At 42.6% G+C, this 10,938-nt stretch overlaps 1 protein-coding gene across 1 annotated transcript; it reads right to left on the bottom strand.

The window, feature by feature from the left end:
* Nucleotides 1–1,904: 1,904 nt before the first annotated feature.
* LOC112250464 (potassium channel subfamily K member 13) lies at nucleotides 1,905–10,298 on the bottom strand. The gene is made up of 4 exons (XM_024420642.2): nucleotides 9,173–10,298; nucleotides 6,803–7,350; nucleotides 6,236–6,463; nucleotides 1,905–5,908 (listed from the first exon to the last, which is right to left on the bottom strand). The coding sequence occupies exons 1-4, from the start codon at nucleotides 9,507–9,509 to the stop codon at nucleotides 5,753–5,755; spliced, it is 1,269 nt and encodes a 422-aa protein (XP_024276410.1). The 5' UTR covers nucleotides 9,510–10,298; the 3' UTR covers nucleotides 1,905–5,752.
* Nucleotides 10,299–10,938: the final 640 nt, after the last annotated feature.

Raw genomic sequence — 10,938 nt, 5'->3', positions numbered from 1 at the left:
GTTTTGAAGAACTGTTTGTGTGTGGAAAAAGTTATAGGTAGTGAGCTAAAGCATTGTATCTGCTTTAGTTTTCGAGATGATCAGTTTTTACATAGTGTATATTTATTTATTCGGAACACATTTCCACTGTTGGCAATGTCAATTCTTGCCCTTTTTTATAAATACTTTTATGTTTGTTAGCTGGACAGGCAAACACTGCCAAGTACTAAGCAGCAAACCAATCAACACAGTGAGTCACCTACTATCCAGGTACCAAGTCTTTTTTAATATTTGTATTCTATTTAGTTATAGAAAAATAACTGCCAACTTTACATAAAACGCCGCTATAGATTCTAAAACTAACCTGGTATTGGCAATACTTTCATCGTTCTCAAGTCTGGAAAACAGTTACCTAATAAAGGCCTGTGTCCAGTTGCAGGTATTTCTACAAACACCAGAGAAAATCCATGTTTTGTATTGAGTGAGCTATATGCCTCTTGTATGTGTGTGGGGATCTTTGTTTTGGAAGCACTGTGGGCACGCTGTCATTAACTTCTACATGTGACTGAGGCTGCATCGCATAGAAAGGACTAGTTCCGGCAATGATGCTGGGGAATTCTAGATGTGCGGCAGCTAAGATGGCGAGGAACCCATACACATGGATTTACTATCTCTCCTCTCTTGTGTCCTGCTCCCAGAGATCAACCAAGTACTATTTACCAAGCATTGGTTCAACTGATTCACTCACCTGTGAGGAGAACCATCCTAATTTAATTTGAACTAGCCCTCCTGTCACTATTAGACATCGCGACCACATGCATTTGCCTGTTGTCTTTTCTTTGGAGATTTTGTCTTACAAATTCTACACAGTCTAGTGCATTTTGGAGTAGAAGAACACCCACTACAGATACACGTGCTTGTTAGAGCATCTCGAAGACCAGGTTAGAAACAGATTATGTTTTACCATTGTAACATGAAGTGACGAGAATCCTATTGTCGATGGCAGGAGCTCAGGCTTTTGCCGTAGATGGTGGAGTTCTCGGTCTCCGGACCACACCATTTTTAAGATTGCATTCCACTACGGCACTTCTTTCTTTATATCGGTTGGCTACATTGGTGACCAGGGTGGGATCCTTTCGATACACCTATGGGGCCTGGGCACACTCCTAGAGAGGAGGAATAATGAAGCATGCATTGATGACAGTTCTACAGTCTCCATCAGAGGTCAGAGGTCCAGCCTTTTGGCGTAGATGGTAACGCTCTCATTTCTGGACTGCAACGTCATAACATTGTACCCCCCATGGCATGAATCTCTCTCTCTCTCTATAAATTGATTGGTAGGCTACACTATATTTAGAAACCTTTGCTATTTGTCTCCGTACTCATTAAATGGTGAAACACTATTTGTGACGGTGTTCTTTGTTGGAATGTATATGCATGAGACGTACAATATGGAAAACATGTCTCACACTCAGTCACAGTCAGTAGAATAATGAATGGATGGACCAGAATTTGGGGACATCAACTTTTTGTAAAGTTAGTTAGGCTAGTAATGTAAACCACCTAAATCTATTCTCATTCTGAACATTTAGTATTTGAAACATAAACATTCATTTCCCAGCTGTTGTTTCGATAATCCTGCAGGCTCTTCATCATTCTCCATACCTTATATTCCAATGGATCCAACATTATTCATGCCCACCATGGTATTGGGCAGCTGCTGATATTTGAGAACTCATCTGGTTTAGAAATCAAACTGTGGTCATCTTGCACATAGTATACAGTACATTGTGCCTAGCTGTTTTTAAGAGAACATTGTATTGCAAGCTATACTATAGGTGTAGGATATGCTGTGTTGGCTAATATTCATGTGCGGCTGTCATTTTTAAACCTCCATTCTAGCATACATGACACACACATCTATCTACGTACATGCTTTTATTTGGGTTTGCAAGGTATATGATTTAATGTTTCTTTAAGCCTGCAGCTATTTACTTGAAATGAAACAAATAATCATGACAAAACATGGTTTGAAAAATGTAATTCACTGACAGAGACAGCTAATGAAACACTAGCCTCCTGAGCAGGCACATTGACGTTTACAGTAGCTGGCTAGGCTAGTCAAACTAACATTGGATAACTTTCAATAAATTGGTAAAATGGTCAACGGAGTTGCATCTTCGTACGATCAAGACAATTCGTATTGCATGCTGCATATTTCAAGTGCACTCGAAAACATATGTATCTTATTTCAGTCTTTGGGAGCTCATCACACACAGACAGACAGCAGCTTGAGTTTTCACCAGGCTCTGTTTACATATTAGGAGCAGGCCATTGGCTGCATTGATCACAAGGGGTATGTACAGGAGTTCTGATTAGTTCCAAGTTTAGCAGTTCGGTGTTGAAATATACATTTTTATGATAAAATGTGCAAGAATTGAAGGCGCTAACAAATGTTATAGCCATAAGAATGTTTTACTGTCATAAACAAAAGAATCCGCTCCTCTCTCGATTGGGATTGATCAACTTCATGTTCTTTGGCTTTGACCCCCAATCTATTATAACGATTTATGACTTCCTCTTGGCAAATACTGCAACAAAAAAAGTGGATGAAATGTTTAGCAGCGGAATATCTGATTATTCTTTTGCTTCTTTGCCAGGCCTTGATTTGGAGTGAAAGCCTGATGTGACTTTATTTACTCGACTAGGCCTATGCATTGAATTGAGATGATGACTCACAGATACCGTATGTTAATCATACTGTATCCTAATTCACTTCTACCCAATAGGAGCTCTCATAAGCCATTGAGATAATGCACAACTCCCACCTTTTCTCTCAGTTCTCTGCGCTCACCCTCATTCACACATGCTTCATAATGGGATTGTGATTGATATACTTATTGTTGCAGCAATTTACTTCTATTCACATAATGACCGAGGTTTTACTAATCGAATAACTAAGCCAGTCTTTGTACGCCAGTCATCACCTCATGTGCATCTGTCTGGTCTAATTCAAGAGCCTTTGTAAGACTGTTTACCCTGGACAAGCATTAACCACACCAGACTCAAAATAGCCCATCTAGCTCTAGCAGCTCTTTTAACATTATTGTTGTTATATGTGCAGGGACATTAGTTTCACAACCCCATGGCCCCAATAGGAAGAAAATCTCCAGTCTCTAGCTTTTCAACACCTCATCTCTATTTCGTCATATCTCAAGTCATCTGTATTTATGTTAGCTATATGTGTTTATCCAGTGTGGCGGCAGTGTTCTTGGGAATGGGCATAAAGGGAATAGTGAGTGGGCAGCCACTTAACTACAGCTAGGAACTCCACAAAGAGCCATTGTGACTACATGTGATTTGACAGGAGCTTTGAATAACGCAGTGAGTCACCTTCTCTTCTCACACCTCCTGTTTGCTAGGCAGCGGTGAAGAGGCTCCCTCACCCTCTCTCTGCCTCCCTCCTGAGGGACAATAGCCAACTACTAGCCTCGGCTCCCAGGTCTCGCTCATGTTGGTGAAAGCCTGGTAGAGGCTAGCCAACTACTGTTCTCTCTGTGATAAAGTTAGTCCCAACGGGACAACATACAAACAAAACCACCAGACAAGATAATTTCAGGCGTATCCATATTTTCTCTGTCACATTCTTGTCAGTACTCTACAGTTAGTTGTAATTTCTTTGTCAACAGTATAGTCACCCAATGATACATTGGTTGTTTCAAAATGGATGAAATTACAAAGTAGCAAAAACAATCTGCTAGTGACAATAAGTAGCAGAGTTGTATCATTTTCTCAATAATATACTGTACCACCGTTTCAAATCGTGACATGAAATTAGATCACCATTTGGTACAAAAATATCAGGTCACATTAATTTGCTGACTCATACTGTGGGCTATGCTGTATTCAGAACGCCACATCTGTTATACTACTTCTCTACTGTAGTGTGTTATTAGAGGTAACAGGGAAGACATGATAAATGGGCTTTTTCTTTTCTCTACGGCTTTTCGGAATAACTAGCTGGGTATTGAGACATTCAGCATGAAAGCTCGCTGTGACGTAAATCTGTAGGAGTCTGTCTCACTAGCACCATGTATAATTTGAGCATCTTCTTCGGGGGGTTCAACAAGGCGTGTGAAGAGGCGTATGTCGCCCCTGCTCCAACCCAATCCATAATGTAGACTGTGATCTGAACAGTTCTGCTCTTCTCCCTCTCTCTCTCTCTCTCTCTCTCTCTCTCTCTGCTCATTACTGCTTTCTTTCCCCCAAACTGGCTCTCCTTTTCACAGATCTGTCCATTTCTACTTCTCCGTTTTCTCTTTCACCCAACCGGCCATTTTGTTTTCTCACAGATCCCTTTCTCACTTGTCTCTCTCTTTCTCTCGTTCCAGTTTCAGAATAGAACGAGAACATAACACCTCTGTCTTGGAAAGAATGAGAAAAAAGGCCCTGAAATAACCTTAGAGAGAGACTTGTTTTTCATAGCATTAATATGAGCATGCTGGCCAGGTCCAGATAGATATGGACAAAAGAGTGATACTTCATTGTTAGAGTCCGTATGCTGCTGCCTTATGGTGCTTCCACATAGTATGGTGAAACAGCAAGATAACAGCCCTCTGATAATACGCTCTAAATTGGAATCTCTAAAGAATAGAATTCTGTTTTTCATTTTGGATAGAATAAATAGATATCCATTAGTTTGTAATGGTGCAGTGCTGTGCTGGGTGTTATTGTCCATAGCACTATGTCTCAAACATAACAGATAACAAGTTAGAGGCGGCAGTGCAATAGAAAACCCATTACAGCTGATGAACATAACAAGTCTGTAGCCATAACCACTCAGACAGAAGCATGATATTTAGACAGTGTTTCTGTTTGCCACATTCAGCTGTCTCTAAAAGTCTTGCATGCCTTTTCATAAGGCTGTCTCCCCTTACAGATCGGTTGCGGTTTCTTACACACAGTGGAAATTCAGTATTTTTCTCAGAAGGCTACTTCCCCTGTAGGTGTTTTCTCTGAAAAGCAGGCGAGCGGTGGGTCTTCTTGATCAAGATGACAGTATAGGGTGTTTGTAGTCGTGGTGATGAGCAGTCTGTTGGCTAGCTGTTATTCGCTAGTGATATGAAGAATACCATAGGGTAGTTTGAAACCACTCAGCTACAATGTCTTTGGGTATCTTTCTGTATTCTGTAGTGTCACCATGGAAACTGCCTCAGTAACTAACCACCAGATTCCAGCAGTAGCTACAGTTGGTTGTGATCCAGATGTGGGTGAAGGAGACGCGCGCACACCAACACACTCATGCACGCACGCACATAGACACTGCCTGATGAACCAGCATGCATCAGAGAAGAATGGGTGGCGGCAGGCAGAGTTCTCTTACAGTGGAACCTTGTTGCGGTATAGGTTGGTACTTCAGGTCAATTATTCTCCTGTGATGGACAGCTTGATTAAGTAGGGCAGACGTATTGTATTTCATTGTCCCTACAGTTATGAAACGGGAAACTTTCTGCACACTGAATGCCACTGCACTTCCTTTCCCTTCGCATCTTGATTGGATGTGCGGGGTGTACATGACATATTCTGAACTGATGTGGTCTGGCCAGGCTTTAGTCCATGGGGTCAATTATTCTCCTGGAATTGAGTTGGGTATTGTACATTTCTCTATTTGTTCAATTAAAACCAATGTATTTTTAGAGGAAGTCCTGATTTCTTGTGACTGTCTCTCTGGCCAGTCAATCAGTCTGACTTATGTGTATACGTAGGTGTAGGCCTATCTGTCCACACTGGTCTCTGCCAGGCGGTTGTTCATGATGCCCAGGGCGCCCACCCCTCCGGAGAAGCCATTGTGGCGGGAGCTGGAGCTTGACTGGCGAGGGTGACCGTTAGCCATCTCTGACAGCTGCTTCTGCATGATGGCCAGGTTCACCTGATGAATGGAGAGAAACTAATTCATGACCAAATAAATGTAGAACAAGCGCTGGGTACAGCAATATAGCAGTAAAAATAAATCTAATGATACAGCATCAACGTTTCCTGGAACGACCACACGGGCAGGAACCACGATTTGTTTGCACTTCACTTATGCAATTAAATGGCCGGATATAGAGGATCAGGGTACCAAACACTGCAGGATCTGGATCCGATAGGTATATGTGAACACGCCTCAAGTATTTCACATCTGCACAAAGTCTGATCTGGGAACAGCCGTAAACTGTAAGTAGTGGACACATACATGTTCATGTCTTCTCCTCACCTTATTGGCAGCCAAGAAGTCTTTCATGGAGATCATCTCTCCAGACATCCTCCGTCCGTCCGCCTCGCTGTCGTTCACCGCGTCCGTCTCGATGGACAGGTCCCGCCTGGCCCTCAGGTGTCCGGGCACTACCACGTTCTTGCGGGGGTGTCTGGGGTGCGGTTGGTGGCGCCCCCTCCCTGGGCAGCGACATGGCACCTCCAGCCTCCTCAGCAGCCAGTTCAGCACCTCAAAGTCCCAACATAAATGATCAATGCCGATGCTATAATAAAAGTCTTAGAGACTAAGCTTACATGACATTTTTCTGAATACAATTTTTTTTTTATGATTCCAAAATGAATGGCTACAATAATAACTTTTATTCACAAGTGCTTTTCAAAACACCCAAAGTCACTACTTTACTTAATAAAATGAGCAAGATGAATACAGTAACAATAACAACAATCCCACCGGGTTGATGATGATGCAGGCCATTATCAGGTCATTATTGTCAAAGAGTTTTTTTCCCTCAATGACTTACCTGGTTAAACCAAAGGCAATAAGAGCTGAAGTATTATGAGCATATACCTGTTTGATGACGATGGAGATGACGTTGAACAGGGAGTAGATACAGCAAACTCCTGTCAGAATAAACAGGAAGTTACCCACCCGGTACGCCATCTGGCTCTCATTCCCCTCGTCGTACGCAAACATCTGGCTGCTCACCATGTCCCCAAACCCAATGGTGCTGAACGCTACGAAGCAGTAGTACAGAGAATCCAGGTAGCCCCAGCCTTCTACAGCAGAGTACATGGCCGAGGCACAGCAGGATACCAAGATGGCGGCGGCGCCCAGGATCAACATCACACAGTACACCGAGGGCTTCCACCCAGCCAGCCCCTCTCCCCTGCCGCCTCTTCCGCTGCCCTCGGAGAGGCGTCGGCGGCCATTTTGCGGAAGCACGGCCTTGCGAAGGTGGCGACGCTCGTGGCAGGACTTGAGGACGAAGGCGATGACGGTGATGACGCGCTCTAGGAAGAGGTTGAAGAACAAAATGGTCGAGGCACAGCCGATCAGGCCGTAGAAGATGAGGAAAATCTTACCACTGATGGTCGCTGGCGTCGTCATTCCAAACCCTGGGAAACATGAAGATGGAAGGATATGTTATTATAAAGAAAACAGTACAGGTCAAAACTAGTAATTATGTTTTTGCTTGAATTTATTACAAATTACACCATGATTGGACAGATAGTAGAATCATTACCATTAGAAAACAACAGTAGGACAATACAATACTGAATCACACTGAACAATGCAGTATGATTTTTAGTTTTATTTCAAATCCTGTTTATTCACAATCCTAAATCAGTCAGCCTGAGCATAATGGACACTGTCAGCTTTCACAGACAGGTGGAAAACGCATAAGTTGAAGCAATGCTCACACAAGACAGGCCCCAAATAGAAGTGTCAAGCACGCACACAAACACACAAACACGACAGCCTTGCTCTGGCTTTTGGATTGTGTGCGCGTTTTAGCATCTGTACAGTAAGTAAGCTCAGAGTTTGTTCAATGCTGACGGTTAATTGGTTGTTAACAAGCACACCCTCCCTCCCTCTGCCCTGAGTGGAGTGAAGCACCATTCAGTCACATGCACAATGCCTCCTCAGCCACTCACTCACTCGCCTACAGGGTTGCTCATGGTGACAAGAATAATATTATTCTTGATTCTTCACCTTCTCTCTTTCTAGACATCCCCTCATCGCTCTCTCTTCATAATTCTCTCTAATTGACTTCTCTCTCACACACTTAACCCTCCCTTTTTACTTCTCTTCCTCTATACCTTTCTTACTTCCCTCTCTCCTCCTCCCTCTTTACCATCCTTTATCACGTCTTTTCTCATTCTCGCCCCACCCCTTTATATTACACTAGGAATGCCTACTTTCAGACCAATGGAGGACCCACAGAATCTCACACACACACACACACACACACACACACACACACACACACACACACACACACACACACACAGCTCTTATCTGATGGACAGTGTGAGCCCAGCTGTGATGAATCTCATGATGAGTCCATCCATTCCAGCCCTTGACTACATGCTCCCTCTGTTCCATGATGACCATGTTCCATTTTACACTGCATTTAACAATGAGCAGTCAGAGGTGAAAAGGGATCCCTCCATTTACTTCCATTCAAAGAAAAAAAGTAGGGCATCCTTTTGTCCCCTTATCTTAGTACAAGACGTATGGTTATATATATACTACTATATTTTAAATTAGAGAACAGAAATGTCCTGTATTTAGTATATCTGTACTGAATACAAATGCATTAGCTAAGTTCCTCCAAATCCATTTACTTTCTTTCTTGACGTGTAATAAAGTAATCTAGAGGCATTAAGGCTTTTAGCTGTGTGGCTTAGCTACAAAAGATCAGAGATAAGATTGGCTTGTGAGCCATAAACATCCCCTCTTCACCAGGCTTGTGTTTGCCAACACAGTCTCATATCATTCAGACAGAGAGGGAGAGACAGAGAGTTGCTGGAGTTTCTTAGTAATTGGCACTCCAGGCGGCACTAATTTAACAGGGTTTCATATTGAAACCAATTACATGACACACAATAAGACTAATTCAAACTTGATAGGCATGCATATTGAAGCATCCTTTAGTTGGCTGTGATTGTTCTAGTTGTGGAATTATTGAAAATAATTCATAAGAGCATAACATCCCTATAGCCTACACAGTACAGGTCCTATAGCCTAATTTCCCTTTAAAATTACTCCTAAAAACTACACGTTTTGGAGTGCAAAAAATGTGAACAGCAATTTTGTCCCAAGTAAGTTAAATATAAAATTGATTATCTCCTGCTTTCAGCTTTGATTCATGGTGTTGGATATGATGTGTCATATGTGACAATGAGAGAATCTATAAGCTACATAAAATATCACCTATGGTCGAGACCACAGTCCCCACGAAGTAGAACGCGCCGGTAAAATCCCACCGAGGTCTGATAGTGTCCACGCGAATCCCGGCCAAGTTCGCCTCCTCGTAGTTCCTCAAGAAGTTGTCCAGCTCTCTCTTGCTCAGGTTATTCTTTTGGCTAAACTGTTCAAAACGCTGCGCCCAGCGGTCCTTCGCCTCTGCTTCCATCGGCTGTTCCAGTGCTGAAAAGACAGCGGCACCGCAGAGGAGGTAGAGGATTATAAACACCGCTAACATTAGGAACCTGGCGTTATCCTCGTTGAAGGGACCGAAGCCACAACAGCAGCCGCTCCGGCAGGCCATAATGTAGGCTTGTCACTGTTCAACAGGTGCTGGGAACTCGCCGCATCGTTTTATTATATAACAAATTACACATTCCTCATTATCCATCGTAATGTTTATCGTGTAAAATAACAAACAGGTTCAGGATAGAAACTCTGGTGAAATAGAGTCGGAGGCTGCGGGGATAGAGAGTAGAGATAGCCAGAGAGAAAATGAGGAGAGTTTTCCTCGGAGATTCAACAGCTGGTCACCTGTCATTGTGAAAATTCATCGAAGAACAAACACAACAGTAACCATCAACAGTTGTCAAGGCTCTTTGGCCATCAAGTCCAAATGTCCGTTATTATTATCCGTTACAATAAACATATGGCGTTATCCTTCACCTTTCCGCGCTTGTCCAAAATAAATAAACCCATGTTCACCTCTCTGTCAGAGTTCATATTGTGTTAACCAAAAAGCGCACAGTTGAAAAGTGGATTTGAACGGGTGTGCAAACGAACAAATAAAATCCACAAACCTTTGGCTGGGGCTGGATAGCAAAATAGTTTACGACGCTGCGTTCAATGCGCAACCTCCCTTCGTCTCAAAATACGCCCCTCACAGAGCGCGTTAAGAAGAAGGTGCTTTCGAATAGCTCACATTGAATAGAATTGGTCTTCAAATGGTGTACTCTGTATAAACCCAAGGCTGTTATAGTCAACTGCAATATGTTTCGTCTGTCTGCAACAGTGCGCGTCTAACTGACCTCCACATCAAGGGACGCCGAGGACATCGACTGGGCTACACACTCTGAACACGCCTCAGTCACAAACTCACCCACACACACCTACTCCTCTGTTCTGGTCGAGACCAAGTGGAACAGGATTGAAGCAGGGAAAATATTACGAGTTATATCCTTTAGGCCTATGCATGAAAGCAAAATGTAATCAACATCAAGCTATAAACTTCAGCTTTAACTTCAACTAAACAAACATGAGCAACTGTGAATTTACAAAGTGATAAAGTCAAGAAAGATTACATATGTATTACAAATACATTCCTGAGTAATTACTTTAGAAACAACAACCAAACGGAAACATTCTTAGACTATCAAGTGAGTCAAGATACTGTATGTGATACCATGTGACTTGATCAGCCTGCATCAATGCTAAGCATGATTCCAACATTTGGGCAGTCTCCTGCTGTGCTGCCCATTAAATAATGGGGCTGATGTCTTCTGCCATGAATCAATATGATGTGACCTTTCAGATCCAGGTCTGAACATTCATGTCTTTGCACTGGGACATCAAGGGACAAGCTTAGCAAATGTCACTACCACGGAACAAGCTGTAAAAATTCAATATGCACATCAGCTGGAGATGGACAACAAAAGGCTATTTTTAAAATCTCTGTCAAAATAAATCCTGTTTTGAATGTTTAGTGAAGTTAATCCTAACATTGCTGGTGTATC

This window comes from Oncorhynchus tshawytscha, linkage group LG05, assembly GCF_018296145.1.
Source record: "Oncorhynchus tshawytscha isolate Ot180627B linkage group LG05, Otsh_v2.0, whole genome shotgun sequence".
Taxonomy (NCBI): Eukaryota; Metazoa; Chordata; class Actinopteri; order Salmoniformes; family Salmonidae; genus Oncorhynchus; species Oncorhynchus tshawytscha.
This window is presented reverse-complemented; position numbering and strand designations above follow the sequence as displayed.

Bases quoted from the DNA above. Each gene is read 5' to 3' on its own strand.
- LOC112250464 (XM_024420642.2), bottom strand. From the start codon at position 9,509: ATGGCCTGCCGGAGCGGCTGCTGTTGTGGCTTCGGTCCCTTCAACGAG. The intron at 7,351-9,172 runs GTGATATTTTAT...CATGTTTCCCAG, and splicing joins GACTGTGGTCTCGACCATAG to GGTTTGGAATGACGACGCCA. The intron at 5,909-6,235 runs GTGAGGAGAAGA...TCCATTCATCAG, and splicing joins ACTTCTTGGCTGCCAATAAG to GTGAACCTGGCCATCATGCA.